Below are 26,211 nucleotides of genomic sequence, written 5' to 3'. Positions count from 1 at the left end.
TTCCATGCAAAATAAGCTTAAAATCTAATGATTTTAAAAATTAGCGATTTAATAGTAAAAAAAAAATATTTTTAACTTTTTGATAGCCTGAATATGTTTAATTTAGTTTTTTTATATAATCTATTCTTTAAAAAGACAGGCATATTCTTTCAGATTTGAAAAAAAATTAAAAAAATTAAAAATCGGAATTAATCAAAATTAATCTATAGCCTTTAAAAAATACTTTTGATATTTTTAACCTATATAATCAATAAAATCAATGGAAAATAAAATATTTTTATAAAACAAAGTTTTGGAAAAGGTTTAAGATAACTTCATAAAAGAAGCATTTAAGTAGGATATTTTTCTTGTCTTTTAAAAAAATGCAAATTAAACATAGTTAACGACTATTTAATTAGCAAGAATGGTAATAAAATATTTCAATAACTGCTTAAACCTTTTTGTGGCCATGTTATTTACTTAAACAGAAATTCTATTTTGTCAGAATTATAAAAATAATGAAGTATTTTCAAAAAAGCTTGCAAAATAAACGTAATTTTATCAAACTTCCTCACAGTTTATAGAGGGTATTGTTGTAAAATGTTAATTATCAAAATAAAATCTTCAATTTACAACATTTAAAACACCTAAAAGTAAATTCTAAGCAAAATTAGATTTATTTCCTAGATTTAGAGTAGCTGCGCTACTTAAAAAAACATCTAGTATTAAAACCAATCAGCTGATCAAATTGCTATAGACATCATTTGTTGGGTTGTTATTAACTGAAACATTTATTTTCTTTTTAATTCTAAAACGATGCTTGCCATGCTAAAAACGCTATGCCCCCAGCAATCATTATGGGCACTAGAATTTAATCCCCTCTATTTTTAAATTTAAGTTTTACAAAAAAAACAAGGACCACATCTGTTTAGCGGATAACGAGTTCCTTTGCTAGAGACAGATATACATACATCCCGTTATTTCCATATAAGGACTAGCGGCTACGTACCCTTAAATCCTCTAGGGACAAGTGGCTCAGATAATAGGGGAGGGGGCGTTGAACACCACCCCCTCACCCCCGACCGATAAAGATGCGGCAAGGGGCCCGACTGTTAAGAATTAAGTAAATTATACAATATGACATTTAGTCAAATTTCAAACAAATATTTTTTCATTAATTCATTTATAAAAATCAATATTATAAATATGAACTCACAAAGAGACGTTGCATGTTATCATAATACATTTAGTCTGCTATGTAAAACAAAACAAATTTTTTTCTTCTTTCATTGCAGGGATGATTCTGGTACAAAAAAAACAAAAAAAAATAAATTATTTTTAATTTAATTTGATATTACCGTACAATATTTTTTATATACATAATTTAAGAAATATATTCATAACATCTTTACCTGTCATAAAGACGACATATAAAATCAACATCCTGATAAGGATATTAAAGTTTATGTTAAAAATTTTCAAATTCATTTTATGCTTAAGAAGGAACGAGAAGGAATTGAATCTCAACATTAACTTGTTATTTTGCTTGTATATTTATCATATTTGTTTACAGTTTATTGGTAAAGTTTGGTAATACTTTATTTCGAGTCTATCATGCAGTGTACATGACCCTTTGTGTTGCTTAATCAAAGAATAATGATGGATAAGATCTGTTTAAATATCATATGCTAGGTTCAATAGAAGGCTGAGTGTTCCAAACTTTCAACCAATAACTTTAATCTAAAAAAAGTAGATGATTTGGTTTATCTTAATTAGGGATGTACATCAGCATCGTTCACTGTCTTATACCTGAAGATCCGTGGTTAATATTCAAATGGCTAACAAAGGAAAATAACCAATAAGCTAGAGCACCACAACTAAAATTAAGGTTTCTTGATAGTTTGTTCTAAATATGTAATATTTTGTTTAGGTTCAATATGTTGCTCTGAGAAATATTAATCTTATCATACAAAAGAGAGCTGATATTCTAAAGCATGAAATGAAGGTTAGTTGTTTTACATTACTGTCTAGGATGTCTGTCGGTCGTATTTTTATGTTCATTATGATCTTAAAAACGGCTAGACTGACGGTTCCATAATTTTAGGGAGGTAAATAATTTGCTTCCCTTACCTCCTACAGTTAAAATTAGATAGTGTGCAAGTAATTCCTTACTAGCTTGACATTTCATTATATAACGATGCTTACATCAACCTATCTATTATTATCCCTATCTGTACGAATATTATTTGCGTTTTGATAGGCAGTGTCATTAAATCCTTTAACTTTCAGGTGTTCTTTGTAAAGTACAATGATCCAATTTACATCAAGATGGAAAAGTTGGATATTATGATTAGGTTGACCAACCAATCCAATATTGCTCAGGTTCTCTCTGAACTTAAGGTAAGGACATAATTTTATTCTGTATTTAAATATGCAGCAGTGCAGTTGTTAGACAATACCTAAGATGCTAAGATGAAATGAATATTTTTCAAAAACGGCCCTACCTACCTCACCTTAATAAACTTAAAGATTTTTTTTGTGAACAATCAATAAAACGCTTTTTTCTAAATCAATAATATATCTTATGATAAAACTCTTCCATGTTTTTTTATTATTTCTAAGCAATTTTTTGATAACAAGGATGACAACATCCATAAAAGCGAAGCACTGAAACGGTAGGACAAACGGACATTAACACTTGTATAGTATCTGAACTGAAAAATCGGAACATAAATGTATAAATGTCGAATCAAAATTGTAGGTAATTTTGTTGAAAAACTGCTTAAAAACAGGATAATATTTATTGACATACTTACATTTTTGGACTTGATTATAGAGTTGCTTCGCTTATAATATTCTTCTTTGTTGTCCCAGGAATCAATATACCAAAAATCAGATCAAACGGATAATTAAAACACTTGAAAATTTGTTGTTAAAAAAGTAGAAAAATCAACATGTTTAAAATGGACGTATGGACATTCTGGTAATGATTATAGAGTTGCTACGCTTTCTAAATCGTACCCAACTACTACAGAAATCATCATGCAAAGTTTGAAATCGATAGGACAATTCTAACATGCCTAAATTAACGAATAAAAGCTATCTATCTCGGACGGACGTACGGACGGACGGACGGACGTACGGACGGACGGACCGACCCTAATTATAGAAAAGCTTCGCTTTTAAAAATATTTTTGTGTAGGAATATGCCACAGAAGTTGACGTTGATTTCGTGAGAAAGTCCGTCAGAGCAATTGGACGTTGTGCTATCAAGGTAAGCGGGAGCGCAGCTACTCAATCAATTGTCTTGTCTGTGTGGTAGTACGTTGCCAGTGTAAATGGTACATGTACGATATCAAGTTAAGCTGGAATGCAAGGCAAATTCATAAGGTCCATAAATAATTGAAAAGTGTTATATCAAGATTTTTATTTCTATGTATTCCCTCCTATATAACTATTTATGAAAATAGCCTAAAACCAAAGATCGGTATAAGGCTTCTTAAATTGTCATAACTCAATTTGTTCAGCTTCCTGGCATCTATTGCTGCAAACAGATATAATAATATTGTACATGAGAAATGTTTTTGTGTTAATTTAGCTGCCCTATTACTATCAATGAATGTAATTATCCTTGTTTTATAAAGAATGTTGGTATTTATATTTGATAATTTTATCAATTTGATTATTAGTTGAATTCAAAGACTAAATACCTAAAATGTTTCCGACGAAATTTTTATAAAATTTAAATTTTACTTTGAAGAATAAATTTAAAAGAGTAGAAAGGAAATAACGTCATGAAATTAGAAAAAAAATAGATGAAACAGAAATTATTAGGTGATATTTTTAGCTTTATTTTATTATTTGTTTTATTAAATCTCTCCCTAGTTATAATATTATATTTTGAAAGGTTATTTTTACTATTTAAACCTGTGATAGATAAAATTTCATCCAGTTCCTTCATCTGTAATTTATCTATCAGTCCAAAGGTTTAGTGATTTTTTTAACTAAAAAATAAATATGTAGAATTAACAAATAAAAATATTTTTCACATAATTTTCCAAATATATTGTATTTTATATCCATTTGAATTGAAAAAAAAGTTTGTCTTAAAGTTGTGTAGGTAGGTATTCAGTTTTTGCAACAACCAACCAATCCAGTTTATGAAACTATCAAACAATCCTTAAATTACGTGGATATGGGTTAATATTAGTGATGGCAATCCGTCGAATTTTTGGGACGGATTCGGATTCCAGATTCTTAAAGAATCCGTCAAAAAAAGTGGCGGATTCCGGATTCTTATTTTTGGCGGATTCCGGATTCGGATTCCAGATTCTTGCAATATTTTAAAAGGATTTTTAAATTTTTTTTAAAAATTAAGTGCTACATATGTCCTAAAAATCAATGTTCTTGGTGTTCTCTATAATTCACTTCCGAGAATCGAACCAGATTTTAAAAGAATTTATATATAATGATGAAAATCTTTGCCTTCAAAGAGGAGGAGTTGAAAGAAAAAACCCAAGACGCTAATTTTAACCTACCAAATAAGAATCCGGAATCCGCTATTAAAAAACGGATTCCGGATTCCAAAATTGGGCGGATTCCGGATCCGGATTGCCAACCCTAGTTAATATTATTTTTTGTTGCTTATGTTTGAACCACTTCTTTTCTTCCAGGTTGAGCAATCTGCAGAGAGATGTGTGTCAACATTGCTGGATCTTATTCAAACCAAAGTGAACTATGTTGTCCAGGAAGCTATTGTCGTCATCAAGGATATCTTCAGAAAGGTTAGTCATAGGTTCTGCTATACCAATGGATGTATAATATATGTGGATGGGTATTGTTACTGCCAGACTTGGGGATTTTTGTCGTCAATTTAGGTTGCTTTTATAGCCATCAGCTATTGGTGAATGCGTTTTACTATGGTTAGGGAGAGGATGGGTAAAAGAGGGGAGGGGGGGGGGGGTAGAGGGAGTATCGTTATATTAGCCATCTGAAAGTATATTATTGTAGAAATGAAAAAAAAAATAGAAAATAGTGTTTAAAACACCCCCAACACCCCCTCCTTATACCACAAAGTGATAGATCTATTTAAAGGCCCTAATTACAAAAATATCGCATCAATAGTTCTATTTACAAAACTATTGTATGAATACTAATATTACAAATTAATATTTTAGTATCCTAACAAGTACGAGAGTATTATTGCTACGCTGTGCGAGAATTTGGATACTCTAGATGAACCAGAAGCTAGAGCTAGTATGATTTGGATTATTGGTAAGTTACAGGGATATAAGGATAAGATAAGATAAGATGTGAGTAATGGAATAAAAGGGGACTATCCACGAACAAGAGCAAGTGATTTTAAGCACCTTCCAGCATTGATTCTAAATGTTATTTAGGTGAATTGAATATACTAGGGTTATGTTTGATATCGTAATTCCAATTTAAAAAAATAAGTTTCACATAATTTTTTTATGAATAAAACTTTGAAATTTTTTATGAAATATCATCAAATGTTTTGTTGAGTTTAGCGGTTCAAATAAAGTAACGCGCCAAAACATAATGAAATGCTGTAAATTACGAAAGTACACTAATAAAACTGTTGACAATATTACAAGTTACCACCCCTTATTCTAAATTAACACTTTTCATAAAAAAAAGTTTATTTTGTGTCATAGCAATTTGAACTCAACAAAACATTCGATGATAAATAGTAAAAAAATCATAACATTTTGAAGCGTTTTTCATATAAAACCATGGTAAAACTTATTATTTTAAATTGATACAACGATATTAATCATAACTCTAGTATATTCACTAAAAAAAAACATTTAGAATCACTGCTGGAAGGTGCTTACTTAGAATCACTTGCTCTCATTCGTGGATAGTCCCCTTCAGTTAGTAATGATAAAAAATCTGGACCTAATTTTAAAATTAATATTACGATATATAGGGCAGTGTAGGTATTGCAAAGGGGGGAGGCGGATGTGCCACTTTTTGAAACCAAAACTAAAAGTCAAAGGAACTCAACTAAAAAAAAGAGTTACAGGTCTGAGATTTTGCATGGCAGTTGCTTAATAGGGGTACAATATGGAACTGTGAAGAAACGGTGGCGCAACCGCCGAAAACCGAAGAGAAAAGGCAAAAAAATTTCGGCGGAAAACGCCAGTTTTCGGCGGTTGCGCCGCCGTTTCTTCACAGTTCCATATTGTACCCCTATAAAGCAACTGCCATGCAAAATCTCAGACCTTTAACTCTTTTTTTTAGATGAGTTCCTTTGTTGACTTTTGGTTTTGGTTTCAAAAAGTGGCACATCCGCCTCCCCCCTTTTATAGACATTTAAGTACAATTCATACAGTACTTTAAGAATGTAAAATGTTTTTAATAACGTGATAAATACTGAAATCTAAATTTGAAATTGCCAAGAAAAAAACATCAAAGAATTGTTGTTTTCTATTTATAATACGTCTTTAAAGAATTTAATTTATTATGATGATTTGTGTTTTTTTTTACTGAGATAGAATAAATTTGAAAAGATTGCTTTACCCATGTTACGGTTCCGTAAAACTAAGTACTTGGTGCAATAAATAACCTAAAAAAAATCACATATAACTTTAAACAGTATTTGGGAGCTCAATTGAAAAAAAATATCTGAATCTTATTCTTTGCCCTAAAAATACCGATTTTACATCAAATGCTTTGCAATGTAAAAAAAAAATCTTTAAGTTTTAGCTGCCAAGAATTTTTCTAATTTACTGAACACTTGGTTTTACTAAATTTTGTCCCCATTATAAAAAGTGTTTATGTTGCTAACGTTATTTTGGCAAAATCATTGTTCTTTTTCAACTTTACTTGAATTTTTTAACTAAGCTCCTATAGCGTTTACACAGGAAAAGAGTGGTTCATATTTTTTAAAATCTAGAAATGACTACCATTAAAATGTATGCCTATAATTTGATACATCTATATTTTTTCCACAATTTTGATTTTATAAATCCCTTTTAACTAAGTAGGGTAGTGCGGGGTTAATGCGGTCATCGGGTCAATTCCGGTCAAACGACCAACTTTTTTAAAACCGTTTTTTACCGGTGTTCTAAACGTTTGCGAGAGTTCTTCAGGAAAGCAAAATTGTAGTTTATTGCCTATACTTTCATTTCTTACTTCAGCAAATTTTTATCAGATCACTCCTTCTATGATTTTTTTGCCCTCAAAAAGTTGCAAAAAATTTCAAAATAGGCCATGTTCAATCTAAAATTGTGAAAAAATGGTAAGTCCTATCGACCCCCGGGTTTTTGTAAAATGAAAGATATGGCATTCATTTATCGTTTGCAATTGGAGGCATTGTTCTAACTTGATTTTTTCATAATTTTTTTTTCGTCTAAAAAAAAATGGTCTATTCCGGTCACTTTTTTTACTTTTTTTTATTACTGTATTTATAACTGTATAATACCCTAATGTTTAATTTAGGTGATCTGGAAGCATAAACAACCTAAATGCATGACCTAAGCTTTAATCATTGCCTTGCCTGTTGTGTGATGTACATTACTAGTCATTTTACTGCTTGTATTATGTCATGTTTTGTTGCCTAAGCTTTTCAATTTGTAAAGACATTAAAAATTTTTCAGACACATTTTTATAGTAATGGGAAGAGTATATCACCCAAAGGAACGCCTTAAATATTTGCCTGAAGATGTATCAGCTGCATTGGCTCATGTAAGAAGGGGTATGTCTATTAGAAAGACCGCTAGAAGATTTAAAATTCCATATGAAACCCTTGCATCTTTTTCGTATAAGAGGGTGTTCGCGATTTTTGCGCGGTTTGGATTTTTTATGTCAAATCGGCTAGGATTAAGCTAGAAATGTGTTTAAGGTGTCTATAGAAAGCTCTTTGCATGTCCTAACAAAAACTCCCCAGGATATGGGTTCTATCTCCAAGATTTAGAGTACATATTCAAGATTTTGCATTTTCAAAATTCCTGTTGCATAAAATGTGTTGAAATATTAGAGTTCTACTCCATGACTACTTAGGTCCCAACCCTAAGAGACTATGGCTAATCAATCAATCAAATATTAGAGTTAGACCCCATATCATTTCGAGTTAATTGTCAGGCATGTAATTTTGCATCTTTAGACACCTTAACCACCCTTGTAGGTCAATCCTAGCCAATTTGAGACAAGAAAAAATGTATCAAAAACTGCTGTCAAAACTGGCAGGATTTTTACAATTAAAAATTTTTTGGGAAAAAATCACTTTTTTAAAGAAATTCCAAGACTTGCGAATCAGAAATTGCCTCTAATTTATGTATAAAGCTTAAAAAAAACCTTATCATATAATAAAAAGTATGATTTTTAGTAGCGAAGCTACTCTATAATTTGAAATGTCCGTCTGTCCGTCCGTCTGTCCGTCCGTCCGTCTGTCCGTCTTAGTTTGGGGGAAACGTAAATTTCTTGGCTCCTATAAAAGATAAAAGGCTGAAATTTTTTGACAACATTCCTATTATTAAGGAGCACAATTAACTATAAAACATCAATGGCGGTCGGACCGCTTTTTAGCAGGTTTTAGGCTATTTTTGTATTTTTCACATTTTTCTCCATATCTTTGGTGTTTATGGTCCGATTTCCAAAATTTTTTCAGTTAAAGATATCAAAATTGAATTTCCTGTCGATTTAAGAAAACAACTATGACGGTCAGACTGTCTTTAAGCAGGTTTTAGGCTATTTTTGTATTTTTCACATTTTCTTCCATACCTTTGGTGTTTATGGTCCGATTTCCAAATTTTTTTTCAGTTAAAGACATCAAAATTGAATTTCCTGTCGATTTAAGAAAACAACTATGACGGTCAGACTGTTTTTAAGAAGGTTTTAGGCTATTTTTGAATTTTTCACATTTTATTCCATACCTATGGTGTTTATGGTCCGATTTCCAAAATTTTTTCAGTTAAAGATATCAAAATTAAATTTTCTATCATTTAAAGAAAACAACTATGACGGTCAGAATTGCCTTTTTTCAGGTTTTTGGCTATTTTTATATTTTTTACATTTTTCCTCATATCTTTGGTGTTTATGGTCCGTTTTTTTTTTAATTTTTGTAGTTAAACATATCAAAATTAAATTTCCCGTTGTTTTGAGCATCCACTATGTAATTTACTTTAACCATCAGTCAGTTTATCATAGTACTGAAATATAAATATTAAGAAATTAAAAACAAATGTTGAAAAGGTTTCGTGATTTTTTCCTAATATACATGCTTTTGACAACTAATATCTAAATTCTTATTTAATTGTTTGTGCTTCGCTACTTATGGATGTTGTCATCCTTGTTTTTTAAAAGTTTGCATGAAAAAAATTGACGTTTTTTTTGCGATTTTACCGACTTTTTTAAAATGGGGAAAATGTTGTCAAAAAATTGTCTGATCTGCCTGCGACTAGTACCGTTAGAAAGCTAATGACCTCAGCTTTCTACTCATAGTTTAAAATGTTAAAAAAAATATTTTAAGGGGGTGTTCCACCCCCCCAAAGTCAACTGACCGAAATAGCCCCACCGGTGGGGTTATTCCGGTATAGGCCAACCGCCGCCCTTTAAACCGATTTTTGACCGACTTCTAGTTACGAGATCTTAATGGGACCAAAACAGGCTTCTTCGTTATTGCCATATCGTTCATTTGCACTCTTAAAAACCGGAAAAAGTTTTTGGAAAGTATGTTTTTAGTAGCGAAGCTACTCTATAATTTGAAATGTCCGTCTGTCCGTCTTAGTTTGGGGGAAACGTAAATTTCTCGGCTCCTATAAAAGATAAAAGGCTGAACTTTTTTGACAACATTCCTATTATTAAGGAGCACAATTAACTACAAAACATCAATGGCGGTCGGACCGCTTTTTAGCAGGTTTTAGGCTATTTTTGTATTTTTCACATTTTTCTCCATATCTTTGGTGTTTATGGTCCGATTTCCAAAATTTTTTCAGTTAAAGATATCAAAATTGAATTTCCTGTCGATTTAAGAAAACAACTATGACGGTCAGACTGTCTTTAAGCAGGTTTTAGGCTATTTTTGTATTTTTCACATTTTCTTCCATACCTTTGGTGTTTATGGTCCGATTTCCAAATTTTTTTCAGTTAAAGACATCAAAATTGAATTTCCTGTCGATTTAAGAAAACAACTATGACGGTCAGACTGTCTTTAAGCAGGTTTTAGGCTATTTTTGTATTTTTCACATTTTCTTCCATACCTTTGGTGTTTATGGTCCGATTTCCAAATTTTTTCAGTTAAAGATATCAAAATTAAATTTTAGTACTGAAATATAAATATTAAGAAATTAAAAACAAATGTTGAAAAGGTTTCGTGATTTTTTCCTAATATACATGCTTTTGACAACTAATATCTAAATTCTTATTTAATTGTTTGTGCTTCGCTACTTATGGATGTTGTCATCCTTGTTTTTAAGTTGAAGCAAAAAATTGACCGGCTACAGGATTATATCTTTATTGTTTATATAACCAATAAATGTAGATTGTAGAATCCTTTTCTCGCGAAAATGTAAATAAAATTGTACACTAAAAAATACTTTGGTTTCAATGATAATAATCTCGACTAAATGCGGTTTTTCTTTTCCTGTTTGTATTTTCATATACTGGAGGCAAAAAAAATTCTGCCTAAAAAACCCTACTTCACCATGCAACTGTTAACAAGATCCTAAGTAACATTATTTTAAGGCGAGTATGCTGAGAGAATTGACAATGCTGATGAGTTGCTGGAATCATTCCTGGACAACTTCCATGACGAGAACAGCCAGGTTGGTGCCAGGGACATAAAGGGATAAGACAATGACCGATAAATTGATGTACATGTCCAATTATGTTACACAAAATTACCCCTTAGGTAGATTAAAATTAGTGGCTGAAACGTTTGAACACTCAACTTAATGAATCAACCAATCAAAATTCACTTAAGTTCCAAAAGTTGATAAGTCAACGAAATAGAAAACGTTATTAAAAACTCTGGGGACTAACCCGCTGCATTAGCATGACTGCCTGCTGTCGGGAAGATGCTAGCTTCGAGTCTAGACTTAAGCGCGTCTTCCTAGTGAGAGTAGGGGTAAAGCCTTTGTCTGTAGTAAAGTACAACTCATTATCATGCTTTGTTAAGACTTCTTAATCCTTTTTAAATATAGAAAGGCTTAAAGAGGTTGGTGCACCTTGACTAACCCGTGGAATTAGCGTGCCTGTCTGCTGACGGGTTGTGCTAGGTTCGAGTCTTGACCACATCGCGTCATACTAGAGACGTTAAAAATGGTACCCACTGCTGTTGTGTGGCGTTAGACACATGTAGAGAGAGTAGGGGGAATGCCTTGGTCCGTAAAAAGGTGCATCACATTATCATGCATTGTTAGCATTTTTCTCTTCTTGTAGATTATAGAAAGGCAGGGAGAGACATTCCTAAAGACCGTTTGGAGACTCCCGTCCTCCTGCGGTTATAGAGATAATGCGATAATAATATTATTTGTTTAGGTTCAACTGCAACTGTTGACTGCCATTGTGAAGCTCTTCCTGAAGCGACCCACTGATACTCAGGAACTTGTTCAACAAGTTCTTTCCTTGGCTACACAGGTAAATAAGATTGGGATATTTAAATCAGGCATATTATCCAAAGAATTATTTTAATCATCCATTATGTCAATTTAAAACAAAAACTTACTCAAGTAATGAAATGTGTAAAGGGTTGCAAGTGTTGCTGGTGCCAAGAAAAAAATAAACTTTGGAGGTTTAAGGATTATTTCTTGTGCTGCTAGATCCAGGAACCTTGTAATAATCCTAGGAACCAGGAATATTTTACTGTAAACTGCAATTAACCCAATATTTTTTTTAAGGATTCTGAAAATCCAGATCTACGTGACCGTGGCTTTATCTACTGGAGATTGTTGTCAACTGATCCCGCTGCCGCCAAAGATGTCGTTCTTGCGGACAAACCTTTGATTGGTGAGATTGGGATTTCCTTCCATTTTGCCGTCTTGGATTTTGTGTCAATAGTTATGTTCTGGAATAGCCATTTATAGCATCATGTCAGACAGGTTTCTGCACTTAGTAAACTAAAATTTTATGGGATTATTTATAATTTACAGGCCCCGTACCAACAAAACAAATTAAGGTTTTTTTAATGCAACCATCTCGTAATCAATGTATAAATTAAAACGGCACTTAGAATTCTAATTTCGATCTGAAATTTTGCATGAGTAATCCTTGGTAGGTCTATTTTCTCTAAATCGAACAAAAAGTTGAAAAGTATCGGCCAACGGCTAATTAAGAGGAAAGTAGTTGAACTCAAAGCTATACTTAAAAAGGTTATTTACCTCATCGTATTATAGACAGACAGCTTTCCGCGGATAATTAAATTAAAAGATTAATCTCTGTATTGTATAGGTATTTCTGTTGTAAAATAAAGTAACAAGCAAAATATTTTTTATTGTAATACTTCATCAAGATTTAAATGATAAAATATTTCTTTTCAGCTGAGGAGACTGATTTGTTGGAGCCAACTCTACTTGATGAGCTCATTTGTCACATCAGCTCTCTGGCCAGTGTGTATCATAAACCTCCTACAGCTTTTGTGGAAGGAAAGGTAACAATAATTTTTAAATCGAAACAATCCGGGCTCGGCAGGCGCTCGTCAGCCGCGAAATTAAAATTTTGGATGTTTTTTTTTAAAGTGATTGCTATATTTGGGTTACGTTCAGTCTTTCAGCTTGGACGAGGTATCACATAGCCCGGGCCTGAGAAACCCAGCAATAGGGTATTTTAATTTCCCGCCTAATTTTAAAGGTCTCAATGTTAATTATTGGGGTTGAACACCCTGAACAGCGCTAATAAGCATTATAGATAGAATTTTTAAACTGCTTTGTTATTTTGTGCCAAAATATTCAAATAATTTTGAAAAAATATGTTGAGTTTTTAAAAAAAACTGATTGAAATGCTCAAAAATGGTAATTTATAAAAAACTTACTAAAATAGACATTTTATTATTGTAGGTATTACTGAAGCATAAGTGATAATGATATTTACCCACCCTCATTAAGAGAATTTATTATACATGCCATATAATTCCCTTTCCTAATGTATCCCCTCCCCTCTCCCCAGTTATCTTCACACAATCTACAAAGAAACAGGAAATATGATAGTGGACCGAATAATAACAACCCCGGTGCACAATGTTCTGTCTCAATTAAACTAACCCCCCTCCCCTCGAAGGAGTCTTAGAAAATGCCATTTCTCGCGGTCGTTGCGGTCATACGTCATGTTGGAGGGTGATGCAAACTTCAGCTCTTTGATATCGCGATTTGAGAAAAAATTTATCTTGATATCATAGCGAATCAAATAATCTTGCAATCCTTAAATAGTAAATCAAATTGTGAAAACTAAGATCTTACATTTGTGTCACCTTTCCAACATTTCATATGACTGCGTACGACCGCGAGAAATGGCATGCTATTAAACTCATTATCATTATCCCCTTTTCCCTACCTTAAAATCCAATTTGAGGGCAATTTCAAACCGGAATAATTTACCTTGAAATTGGTGGGAATCCCAAAATATGAACTTTAAATCTTATTACTGGGTTTTTGAGGCGGGGCATTTGAATGTTTTCCCTTCAGCTTAATTTTAAAGATTGTGAAGGTTCCCTGAGGCTTACTGTCGGCTGAGGCGCGGCTGTCGAGCCCGGCAAACCATACTAATCTAAAATTGTTTATTCTCCTTTGATGAAAGACGTAAGCGGATTAGCTCATATTATAGTTAACTTGCTACTCTATCATGATTTTCTAAATTATTTTGATATAAAATATATTCTTGCAAAATAAGAAAGAATTTTAAAAATATTTGAACTATAAAATTATGTAGTTATGTAAAAATAGAAAATAACTTCTTAATAATATAAATTTTAGATCTAATATTAAAATTACTTTTAAACCGACTCGATAAATATTTGTTCAAAAAAAATTACATTACATTGTTGTTAAACTTTAATATGCTTATCAAATATTAGATATACTTGAAAAAATGAACCCTAGAATTCTGTGACAAAAATTAAACGCAAGGAGGGGGTGCAGGTTAATCCTGTATGGCCACTAAGTACAAAACCTAACTTAATCTGACACAAAGTAAAAAAAACGAAAAAATACCCCTCACCTCTTCCTTTTTAATTATTTTATTCACAAATAAGGTTTCTGTTCTTAACAAAGCACTTTGTGGGGAAAAGCCTTCAATACTTTTTTTTTCAAAGCTAATACCGTCCTACATATGATATATTCTTATTTTGTCAGGTTGGATTGAAGAAGATTCTACCAACCAGAACTGATGGAGATACAGATTCTGCTGGCGAGGCACAGGTATCAACAGGACAGAAAGGCACTGCAGATATATAGATTCAGATAGATTTACGGCAAGATAATTATATCTTGTCTTGTTAACCATTAAATACGGAGGAATATTTTAAATATGTGTTCTGACCTGCATAGTATTTCAGCTTGACTGCCCACAGGTAGAATTTTAAAGTTTGTTTCTAGCCATTCTGTGTTGACTTCTGCAAATATTTCAACTTTATTTACACACAGTTTCTTAATTTGTTCAATAGTTTCTTACATCAAAGGTGCGGTAAACCTAAAAAGAATAGACCATTAGACTAATCCAGATATCCTTTACAATAAATATATGCATTTGATTTAAAATTTAAAATGTTTAAAATTGATAAAAATAAAACTTTTGGAATGATTTTGAATTGAATATTTTTTAGTGACAGAAGGTCAAACTTTATCTGCTTTTGTAAAAGAAATTGATTGAATTTGAATTATTGAAGAAAGAAATTAAAATAAATTGGTTTACAATAATAATTAAACTTACATAGTCTTTCTCAAGCATCTTTTACTTCAACATTTCTTGGCTGTCAACATCAATAACTTCATCACTCATAGCTTCTTCATCATTACTTTCATCATCATCTTTGGTATCATCATCAACTATATCATCATCTTTGGTATCATCATCAACTATATCATCATCTTGATCAGATCATCAGCAATCAACTCTTATCTCATCCTCTAGTACTCCTTTGTCAATGGGTGCTCCTTTGTCAATTGGTGCTCCTTGTCAGCTTGTGATTGTCAGCAGCTGCAGCTCTAAAATAGATATACTTGAGGAGCTGGAAGATGATGATAATGAATCATCAGTTATTTTAAAGACTTGACTTAAGATTCTTTTGTTCAACACTATTAAAGATGACTTAAAGGACTTAATTGCTGATATTGATGAAATTGCTAGTTTCAAGGCTCTTTAAATTTGACTCTTAAATGTATGTACCTTTTTCAAGTGGCAGTTTTGCTTGTAGGCCACTTCTTGCAGGGTTCCCTCTCTACTGGGCTGGCTCCACTCCAAGCCACTCCTAAAGATCATCAGATTAGGATTGAATGGATACATAATCATCAGACAATTTAAACTATTCAGTGCCAGATTCAATTTTAAGGAGATCAACTTTGCTTGCATGAATTTGATTGCTTTAAACATCAGATAGCATTAAATTAAACTTTACACACCTGCAAGCTTCCCAACTCAAGCTCAACCCTTGTTTGGTAGGGTGTTGGGGATTTGAGTGCCAGACATTTATCCACAGTTGACCAACTCTAGTGTTGCTTGATCCTCCTCTCTGAACTCTACCAGATCATCTCTGTCACCATCACCATCAGCAGCAACAGTCCTTAACAAGACAAGATCAGGATCAACATCAACAATGCCTCAGCCCCACCTCTCTTGGCTACTGAGCAAATTGTAAAAAAGAGTCAAAATTCTACCTTTTTAAATCTTTGGTTTCTTTCAGATTGTTTCAGACATTCATTTTAAATAAAACACTTAGGATATCTGGAAATAAAATTAACAATTAATAAGGTCTATTCATAAATTATCTTTCTTGCCTATGACTGCTAATTTAAGTTAAGTTAAGGGAATTAAATGCAGCAAAAGCAAAATCAAGAAAAGAATCATTTAGACTTTTACATTTACATAAGAATCATTAATATTGGCATCCTATTTACATAAAGCCTTACTCAAGCTAAACAAGTTTAAATAATAATTTCATAACTAAATCTTCTTGATCTTTGGTGGAAATAATCATCTGGAGGATCCTCTTGACAATGGGGACTCTTCTGCCAATGATGATCTAGAAAATTCAGAAGATTAAGGTGAAATTCCATTTTGCTGCTCTAGATGTACATTCTGTACAATATGAGCTCTACGTCTAGATGTTACAATGATACATCAACATCAAAGTCAGACCCGCATTTCCAACTGGGTGTTACACATTCTTTCCATAAACCTTGTCTCACAATGGCTGGTGGCTTATCTTAATTCATCCAAATAAATATCTTGACAGAAAAGCCAAATTTTGTAGATGGATAACCATAATTTCATATCAATGCCAGGTAGTTGACTTTTATTAACTTTAGGTTATTCCTGGACCGGACAACCTTATTGGTGACCTGTTGGACATTAACATTGGCGGTGGGTCACCCGCCGCCCCGACCACTACAGACCTGCTCGGCGGCGGCCTGGATCAGCTTATTGGTGGCGGATTGGATCACGGTAGGCCCATTTTCTTTGTTTTAGTATCAGAACATCAAAGGGTACACTTCATGAACAAGATTTTACTTTTTTTTTCAAGTTACTAGCGAAATTTCTATAATCTTTTTCATGGATGGTCCCTTTAATGACTATTTTAACTTTTTAAGCACTGCACTAAAATGGGATTCCTTACAAGACAAAACATACAAAACACAACTATAAATGCTGAATAATTAACTAGAAATTAAATCAATAAAATTAATTTTCTTTTTTATGAACATTTTTCGTTTTCTTTTTTTCTGGGAGGGAGGGGACATTAGACAGCAAATAACACTGGAAACCAAAGTTTATAACAACAATAACTTGCCTCTATAGCTTTGTATACTTTGTCTAATTTTAATTGGTTGGTTCCAAACTAGTATTTAAACTTTTGAACCACTTTTTTCCAATATGGTAATTTTTTTTGTTCAGCATTGTTTCAATTTATCGTTCATTGTCTTTTCCCTATAGATCTCTGGGGTTTTGCACTGCATATTATACAGGAATAGGGATTTAGGTTCCAAAGTTTAATCGATCGAGTAGTTCAGCAAAAGATTACATCGCAAAGTTTAGATAAATTCCCACTTGGAATGAAAGATATTACAAAAAACATGAAATGGCAACAATGTTACTAAGTTGTAATGGATTTAAACACTTGTTAAAGCTGCACTGTGCTCCTAATTAAACCTTTGAACTCAACTCCCTATCCCTGGCACAAATGAAAGATTAACCCCGTACAAACTTTAGGTGAACCGGGTGCTGGTGCTGCTGGTATGTACCTCTTATATTTGGACGTCCAGCTACTCTATACTTGGATTTGTCTTTGTCTGTGCATATTTATTTGATGATTGAGAAACCTTAATCCGTTTTTTATATAAAAAGTTAAAAATATGTAATAATTTTGAAATATTTTTTAATGTAGACTTTGTTAACTTCAATTTCATTTTAACTATTATAGAGGATTTAAGTTTATTAAGACTTCTTATGTTAGAAAAAGTTTTTTAAACAGGGTAACTTTGTCTGCTATTTTAATTTTGAATTTTATTTCTGTTTTTTCTTCGAATAAACACGGCGACTTGAGAGCAAAAATTGTAAAACATGGGCGTTTTGAAATTGGACAACCCTTACTAACTGTTTGTAATGATGTCAGGTGGCAACACGAGTGGAGGTGGAATGAACAGTCTGCTTGGAGACATCTTCGGTACTGGACCTACCTCTCATACAGGTAATATTATGAATTTCATTGGGCTGTTTATTACACTAGTCCCTCAAAACTTTCTTATTCATTGGCTCAACAACTTTGGGGACTTTTATTGAACTTAAAGTTAAATAATCCAAAAAATCATTGGGTTTAACTTACCCCCTTCTCTTGGGTTTTTATTTAGAGTTTTAAACCGTCATGTACCTATTTTTTTCTTCTATTAACACCATTGCAATGTAACATATTATAATTGAGTGCTTTAGATAAATTATATTGTATCATTTTAACAGGATATGTACCAGCCAAACAGGTTTGGTTGTCTGCACAGAAGGGAAAGGGCCTAGAGGTTACTGGCAGCTGGTCAAGGTAATAATAGTTAGATAGATGGATAACCATTGGAAAAGTGGCTAGAGATGTTACTTTAAGTTAATTAGTCTGATAAGGAAAGAGGAGACATTGTGTAAACTATACATACTGGTTCTTTAAGTTCGTTGTATAAACATAATCTCTCATTAGTTAGCTTAAAAACTTTGATTGGGTCAGGGTTTCGGATCCGCATTGATTTTTTGCGGATCCGGATCCTCCAAATTGGGTCAGTGCGGATCCGGATGCGGATCCGGATGCGGATCCGGATGCGGATCCGGTTCCGGATCCTTGACAATAAAAATAAAATCACCAAATTTTTCAAAAATATTTATTCTTTAATTCGAAGTCAAAATTACTTTTAATTTTCAAGTCTGACCCTAAACCTTAAAGATTGGCTCTCATCAAGAGAATGTCTGAGATTTTATATAAATTTAGGTAGATTTTTCCATTTTTTCCGCATTTTTTTGAGTCCAAGGATCCGGATCCGCATTTTTTTGCGGATCCGGATCCTTGGACCCAAAAATATGCGGATCCAGATCCGGATCCGAAACCCTGGATTGGGTTGTACTAATCTTCAGTGTCTAAACTTTCCCGCCAATATTTTTATCAACAGAAGGGATATTTTATCATCCAGTGTCTTATCCCTTAAGATTTAATAAGATGTTATAATTTAAATTATTGATTGTACAGATGAATGGATAATAGGATATTCAGAAAGAAAGATATTAGATTGTATGGCAAGGTTTAGTAAGATATAAGTAGTAGTTATAATAGATAGATTTGTAACAAACAAAAGAAAATAGATAATGTCTGGACAGATTGAAAAACACAAATGTACTTATTAATGCACATGAAGTCAAATATAAAATTCAAGTCGAGTCTAGACACCAAAAAAAACTATTTGAATATTTTTAGGCGTAACAATGTAATCCACATGGAGCTAACCCTGTGTAACAAGGCCCTGTCTGCCATGACCAACTTCGCTATCCAGCTTAACAAGAACAGCTTTGGTTTGACACCAGCCCAGCCACTCAATGTTCCCGTGCTGAATGCTAACCAGACTTTAGGTAATGACGTTTGTTTTGAAAAAGATAGACATGAGACCTCATATTACTTTGAAATGTATGTTTTTTTTATGGATTCTTTCATTATATTTATGATCTTTATTTAGATATCTCTGTTCCAATGAATACTTCTGGACCAGTTCAGAAGATGGATCCTTTGACAAATATCCAGGTAAAGATTAATAGATTGATAAGTAATGGATAGATAGGTAGGTATTTTTAGTCTAAAAGATAGATAATGTGTTAATGAAATTTTCTCAAGTTTAATTTGTGGATTGACTTTGATACTTATATCCTCGGTTTGAACAGTTGTTGATAGATGTATACATCTTGTAATAGTTATTTCTCGCATCGTATTATAAACAGCTTTCCGCGGATATAGAATGTACAATTATAAGATTAAAACTAGTTTTTTTTTTAGCCCCGAGGTGCCGAAGGCACGGGCTAAAAAAACTGGTTTTAATCTTATGATTGTACATTTTTATATTCGTAGAAAGCTGGATAATAATACGATGCTAGACATAGTTTTTTCGTATGGATGAGAACCGGTTCCTATCCACCGGATTCGAATGAATACGAGAAAGATATATCTGTTAACTTTTATTTATGTTTCTTTTGATCAAATAGATAGATAAAAATTGTAATACAATAATTTTGAATTAAAATTGGGTAGGCCTGCCTTTCCCAATTTGTTTATCCCCTGAAGGCTTCACACCCCTGTGGTGAACCTGTGCACGCCACTGGTTATGATATATTTATTTTTGTTTAGATTGCTATGAAGAATAATGTTGATGTATTCTACTTTGCTTGTATTACTCCCCTTCATATATTCTTTGCTGATGATGGTAACATGGAGAAGAAAACATTCCTTGCTACTTGGAAGGTAAAAATTATCTATTAAATACTTGAAATTGCTGTTATTCGATGAATAACTACTTGGATGTTGCACCAGATTAATCATTTACTCTAATATAGTAATACCTTCACCTGGCTAGATTAGCGATACATCAATAGAGAGTAGTTGCGCTATTTAAATTGGTGGTTAAATTTTTTTTTATAATATTTGATCATTTGTTTAGGATATTCCAGCAACAAATGAAATGCAGTACACCATTGAAAACGTTGAATGTACAGCTGACGGTAAGAGTTAATTATAGAGTAGCCACTTTAGAACTCACATAACGTGATGATTTTTCACTAGAAATAGTTCTTACTACTTTGAGTAATGTTGAAATACAGGAAGTCAAAGGTCTAAGGGAATCGAATAGTAGCTTTTAAAAAATTCGGTAAAGCTGGGAGTTTTAAAACTTTAAAATAGGAGTAGAACTCTATTGTACCATATTAGAGCAACTGCCATACCAAATTTTAGAGATCTACAACACAAATATCTGTCTACAACGCCACTTGTTTTGAACTAAAATTCAATACAAGTTTTAGAACTGATACAAATAAATACGCAAATTTTCTTCTTAATTGCTTGATGCTCTCTGTTTATAGAACAGTTAGCGTCTACAACACCCCTAGCATCTAAGTTCATTGATGGGGCAGGGAGGGGCTAGAAAAATAGCTTAAAATAATTCTAGAAATTAAGCCTGAAAATAAGAATAGATTAAAACCATCACAGAACCAATGAGAATCTGACTTGAAATAGAGAACCCAATCTGTTTAGTGGTTATTGAGGCGAAAATAAGCATAAGTTTTTTTCTGAAGTAATTCTTAATGCCAAAAATGTCTACAACTTAAAACTTTTGCAGGAATCTCAACAAAGATGGCACAGAACAACGCCTTCACCGTGGCCAAGAGGACTCTGGAGGGACAGGACATGATCTATCAGTCTATCAAGCTTACCAACGGAATCTGGGCTCTTATGGGTAAGTTCTAAAAATGACACGCAGCATTAAATGCCAGAATCAGAACAGTCAGATAAACGTCATGTAATGAAAATATATGTCACCTTTGAGTGTACTGCATAACTGCCAAAAACCCAGAGTTTGAGGCACGGCGAAGCGTATAGCCTTAAGATAGCCTTTGAGGACGAGATGCACCACGAGATCTTATTTTGGTTCATCTCTGAACCAAATATTGATCAATTGCTGTGAATGATGTTTGCTGCCACACGCCCGTTGGACAACCAACCCTTTGATTGCAAGACATTTGTCTGGAAGTCCTAACTGTGCAGTGTGCATGGTAATGAGTTGGACCTCTTTGGGGCCAAGACATTCAAAATACTCGTAACTATATATGTTGCGCATTTGACATCAGTAGGGGTCACTTTTAACGTCTTTGGTTATGACGCAGTGTTGCCCCGAGATTCGAATCTATCACCTTCTCGACAACATGCGCAAATGCTACGTTTCACGCCTCAGTCGCGGGTTAGGGCAACGGTATAAGTGTGTTTTTGAATAAAAAATTGTGATTTCTTTCTTAGCGCTATACTGGTGGACTAACAGACATTAGATGCTACTAGATTGTACGAGGCCTTTGATCAAAACTTATTAAGCTAAATCTTTAAAAAATCAAATAATGACAATCTGTTTCAGAGTTGAAGTTACAGCCTGGAAATCCAAGTGTTCAGCTCAGTTTCAAGTCCAGGGTTACTGACATTGCCAATGGCATTTTCCAGGTATGATCCATTTTGCTCGTTGTTTATAACTATTTTTGGGGACCACCACCCTCCCAACAGAAATCGCCAAAAACTACAAAAACAAATATTTAATTTTTCCGTAGGGCGGCGCTAGGGTAGAAACATGAATATAAAACAGCTGATAAACAAATTAAATTTTAAAATAAAAAAATTGAACAAATTAGATTTTAAAATAAAAATAATTGAAGTGCCACTAGTAGCCTCTAGGGGCGTAGCCGCTAATTCTATGCAAAGCAACTCAATAGCATCTAAATCTTAAGATCTCTATTAAGAAACTAACTGCAGCTTTTTTCTAGTAATACCTACACTTTTTATTCAGATTTATGATGCGATACTCCACAACTAAGCAGCTGACTGTACCTCTCGGTGTGGCGTTTTAACAAAATTAAAATCATTCCTGGTCTCATATTTCCCCGATTTTCTGATGTTTCCCGCGTTTTTACACGTGTCTTAAAAAAAAACAAAATGGCAGAGCTTTGTTCGCGCCTTTTTTTTTATATTTGGCACTTCCTTAAATTCCAAGATGGCGACGAAGAATTACGCAACCATTTTGCTTTGAATAATGAACACTTGTTATGAAGAATTAAATTATGTATAATAAGGGACTTCATTAATGTTTTTTTATTATATTTTAAGTAGCTTAAAAATGTATTGTTTAGATATTTTATGTAGGTAAGCTGCAAAGCATGAATATAAAAATTAATTTAAGTGAAAATTTTAGATCTAGTCTTAAGAATTGACGTTTGATAAGTAGATGTAATCCATTGTTAATGAAGTCTTTTTATTCACTTTTAAAGCGTGGATGGATTTTTTCTTTGTATAATCGTTTGAATTTACATTTTTATTCCATAATAAAATCACTTAAATAAAGCATTTTTTGGCCTAGTAAATTTATAAAAGGTGATGGGGGTTAGTGTTTCTTTTTTTAAAACCAACTCAAAGAAACTCATCAAAAAATTATGTTACAACACTGAGATCTTATTAATTTTTTTTCCTTCTGATTTCTATCCCTGGCAGATTTAGAATTTTAATTAAAATTTTTGAAATCTTCCAAAATTTTTTTTTTAAATTTTCGAATAAAGATCCTCGGGTAGAGAATTGTTATTTCTCGCATCGTATTATGAACAGCGTTATGAGGATATAAAATGTACAAATATAAGATTAACCCGAGATGCCGAATGCACGGCCTAAAAAGCTAGTTTTAATCTGATGATTGTACAATGTACATTATATATATTCTTAGAAAACTGGATATAATACGATGCTGGACATAATTTTTTAGTATGGCTGAGAACCTGTTCTAATCCACCGGATATTAATCGGTTTTGAAGCAATACGGGAAATAGATTTTTCTTAATGCAAATTTTATATGCGAATGACGGTTTTTTTGGCAGTTAAAATGCATTTTTTCTCACATCCCAGTGCTGTAGATCATTTTTGGCTGAGGTTTGGTTAAGAAATATCACTTCCATCTCCCCAATTAAAAATCTCTTTACAATAACATGATTGTGAGTGTATGTGAAACTAAAAATGACCTATAATGTATTATTGTATTATTATTATTATTATTAATTATATTTTAATTTTATTATTGTAGAAATGATTCCCAGTGTATTTATTAAGAATGCATTTAGTAATAAAATGTTTTATGCTTTTATAATTTCTTTTTAAAAGCGAAGATTTTATATAATTAGGGTCGGTCCGTACGTCCGTACTTACGTCCGTCACAGAGGGATAGCTTTTTTCGTTAATTTAAGCATGTTAGAATTGTCCTAACGATTTAGAAAGCGTAGCAACTCAAGAATAATCATTACAAGGATGTCCGTACGTCAATTTGAAATATGTTGATTTTTTTACTTTTTTAACAACAAAATTTTATGTGATCCGATCACCCGATTGATCTGATTTTTGATATGTCGATTCCTGGGACAACAAAGTTACAGTATGTTATAAGCGAAGCAACTCTGTAATCAAGTCCTAAAAATGTAAGTATGTCCATAAACATTATCCTGTATCAAGCATCTTTTCAACAAATTTACTTACAATTTTGCTTTGACTCTAATACATTTATATTCTGATTATTCAGTTCTGACACTTTTTAAGTGTTAATGGCCGTTTCAGTGCTTCGCTTTTATGGATGTTGTCATCCTTTTTCATTTGGGAAAGGGAAGGTACACTGGACTGAAAATTATACTCGTACCCAAAGTTTTATAAACACGATCCGTCATTCATTGGCTTACAAACTGTTGGTATATTTATCAATTCTTCATTGGATTGTACAAACTTCTCCACCAATAGTTTTGATACTTTTAAAGGAGGTGTAGAATAACTTTTCATTAATTGTCTGTTTTTTTCATACTTAGATTTTTTTCTTTAGTTTTTTTTTTTCACTCGTCTAGTGCGAATTTAGTTTCACTTTAGAAACTGACATAGTGGCAGAATCCCGCTCTAAAACCCAAATAGAGGTTAAAGTGTAGAATAGAGTAAAACACTTGAGGGGGAAGGTGCTAAATAATCTCTCCATTCCAATGACTTTGTGCAGACTCTCAATTGGGTATTTGAAAATCAACCAATAATGTCGAGAATACTAACTCAACCAAGAAGCAGAAAACAATTTGGTAGCAGACGAACGTTGGTACGTTCATAAATGTTTATGTGGTATCCGCCGAGGATAAATGGCAGACACCGGAGTTCAATTAGATTACGGCAGTGTGACAGACGTGGACACCTTACTATAGAGAAGCTACGCTTCTCTAGCTTTCACTAGATAATGATCAACATCTATTTCAGTTGTCACTTTATTGAAGGTTTAAAAGATACTGAAGCTATATACAACAAACAATAATTACATGGATAGGAATAAATAATCATAACACAAAAGCATAGATAATACATATACAATGGTCAGTTTGGGCAATAATGATCCCCCATCCCTGGAAAGGGTGGGGGAGAATTAAGAATACAGTTAACCATAATAAACATGACAGATTCAATCATTAATTCTAAGCGTAGGGAGGGGGTCACTAGACCCCTTCCCCAGGACTCGGGGGAGGGCCATTGACCCTCCACCGAACCCCAGATCAGGGGTGCCATGGGCATGGCTCACGGTTGCCGAATACCACAACTCTCCCCTCGGAAGGCTGGGAGGTGGTTTCCCTGCCAGACTTCCGACAGTGGTTGAGGCCTTTGGTCCGCTCCTTAGGGCTAAAATATATACAAACGATAATGATTCAATGGAATCCTAGTGGTGAGTATCTTCTTAGGGTTGATGGGCTCCCAATGTGGGATAGAAGGCAGAGGCTGACTTGGGTTGGACACGTTGGTCAGCGCCGGCAGGTATCAGGTTTGCTGGTGGCACAGTTGTGGCTGGAACAGTCAGCAGTGGGGCCTGCTGGTTGTTGTTGGCAGCGGCTGGGGCACTGGCTGCCAGGTTGATCGTCTGAGCAGCGGCCTGTCCTCCTGAGGGGCCGCGGGGTCTGCCAGAGGGCGGTCCTGGCCTACCTGGGCGGTCATGCCCGCTGTCAGTTGATTTCATAGACACCATTTCCTCGGCTGCTTCCCTGCCGATGGGAATGGCATCCCAGTCCACTGAAAAGTCCCGGGACTTGGCATGGTTGAGCCTGGCTCTAGCCAGCGCTTTCCTATATAAAGCTGGATGGTACAGGAACACTTGTGATATCGCATTCAGGGCTGCCCGGACTCCTCCCTGTGCTGCTGCCAGGGAAATGATGGTTAGGTCCCCCAGCAGTTTGAGGATCAACAACAGCAAACACAGTATGGCTGCGCCATCTCCCCACTCGTGGATGGCTTGTCTAAATCCTGCCCAGACATCCAGGGCTGCCTCTCCTTCCTCCGCCAGTCGGTCAATGTTGTAGGACACTATCCCATGGTCTCCTGTGGCCGAACAGCTGCCTTGCTGAACGCAGGAGCCATAGGATAGGCCGGTCAGCATGGCACTCTTGTATGCTGGGAACGCCAGCAGTTGTTGCCAGTCGTTCAACTCAGCCTGCGAATACAAGCCACCTGAACTGAAGTCATCTAAGGGTTCTGTCAACAACTGCTTAGGCGTATCCAGCGGGGGTGGCCTCTTCTTGGGAGCAGGGGTTAACTCTATCCAGCCTTCCTCCGCGTGCACAGTCAGGGGGTAGGTGGAGGAGCAGGGAATCTTGGTGGCGTGTTCACTGTATACCCGTGTTACAGCGTCTACAAAACCTGTGGGCTCTACTGGCACTTTGTCCCAACACTCCTTGTGTTCGCGGACAACGTACTTGTGACGTTGGCAGGTCAGCTGCAGCAGGATGTCTCCCCTCAGTACCGAGAAC

General features: G+C 34.0%; 1 protein-coding gene and 2 long non-coding RNA genes across 15 annotated transcripts in view; 1 reads left to right on the top strand and 2 right to left on the bottom strand.

The window, feature by feature from the left end:
* The window catches only part of AP-1-2beta (adaptor protein complex 1/2, beta subunit), a 32,549-nt gene extending 9,000 nt beyond the window's left edge, over window positions 1-23,549 (top strand). The window contains exons 8-30 of one of the 13 annotated variants that reach the window (XR_013879399.1): window positions 1,910-1,984; window positions 2,269-2,379; window positions 3,182-3,253; window positions 4,653-4,763; window positions 5,157-5,253; window positions 10,690-10,769; window positions 11,485-11,583; window positions 11,844-11,952; window positions 12,483-12,592; window positions 14,289-14,354; window positions 16,461-16,596; window positions 17,362-17,385; window positions 17,765-17,839; window positions 18,106-18,181; window positions 19,097-19,248; window positions 19,353-19,417; window positions 20,015-20,128; window positions 20,325-20,385; window positions 21,000-21,116; window positions 21,786-21,868; window positions 22,209-22,481; window positions 22,687-22,789; window positions 23,336-23,549. Coding sequence is in view for 2 of the 13 variants with exons in the window: in XM_080160013.1 (XP_080016139.1) it covers window positions 1,910-1,984; window positions 2,269-2,379; window positions 3,182-3,253; window positions 4,653-4,763; window positions 5,157-5,253; window positions 10,690-10,769; window positions 11,485-11,583; window positions 11,844-11,952; window positions 12,483-12,592; window positions 14,289-14,354; window positions 16,461-16,596; window positions 17,362-17,385; window positions 17,765-17,839; window positions 18,106-18,181; window positions 19,097-19,248; window positions 19,353-19,417; window positions 20,015-20,128; window positions 20,325-20,385; window positions 21,000-21,116; window positions 21,786-21,868; window positions 22,209-22,235 (1,860 nt within the window). In the remaining 11 variants the exon portion in view is untranslated. Of the gene's footprint in view, window positions 1-1,909; window positions 1,985-2,268; window positions 2,380-3,181; window positions 3,254-4,652; window positions 4,764-5,156; window positions 5,254-10,689; window positions 10,770-11,484; window positions 11,584-11,843; window positions 11,953-12,482; window positions 12,593-14,288; window positions 14,355-16,460; window positions 16,597-17,361; window positions 17,386-17,764; window positions 17,840-18,105; window positions 18,182-19,096; window positions 19,249-19,352; window positions 19,418-20,014; window positions 20,129-20,324; window positions 20,386-20,999; window positions 21,117-21,785; window positions 21,869-22,208 lie in introns of all 13 variants that reach the window. The other 12 variants (XR_013879398.1, XR_013879396.1, XR_013879394.1 and 9 more) reach the window with 12 other exon arrangements.
* LOC145318626 (uncharacterized) lies at window positions 14,547-15,029 on the bottom strand. The gene is made up of 2 exons (XR_013879403.1): window positions 14,866-15,029; window positions 14,547-14,625 (listed from the first exon to the last, which is right to left on the bottom strand). It is a non-coding gene; the product is annotated as an uncharacterized LOC145318626 (long non-coding RNA).
* Window positions 15,038-15,691, bottom strand: LOC145318625 (uncharacterized). The gene is made up of 3 exons (XR_013879402.1): window positions 15,555-15,691; window positions 15,322-15,403; window positions 15,038-15,140 (listed from the first exon to the last, which is right to left on the bottom strand). It is a non-coding gene; the product is annotated as an uncharacterized LOC145318625 (long non-coding RNA).
* Window positions 23,550-26,211: the final 2,662 nt, after the last annotated feature.

This window comes from Acartia tonsa, chromosome 5, assembly GCF_053477335.1.
Source record: "Acartia tonsa isolate MP-2025a chromosome 5, ASM5347733v1, whole genome shotgun sequence".
NCBI lineage: Eukaryota > Metazoa > Arthropoda > Copepoda > Calanoida > Acartiidae > Acartia > Acartia tonsa.
This window is presented reverse-complemented; position numbering and strand designations above follow the sequence as displayed.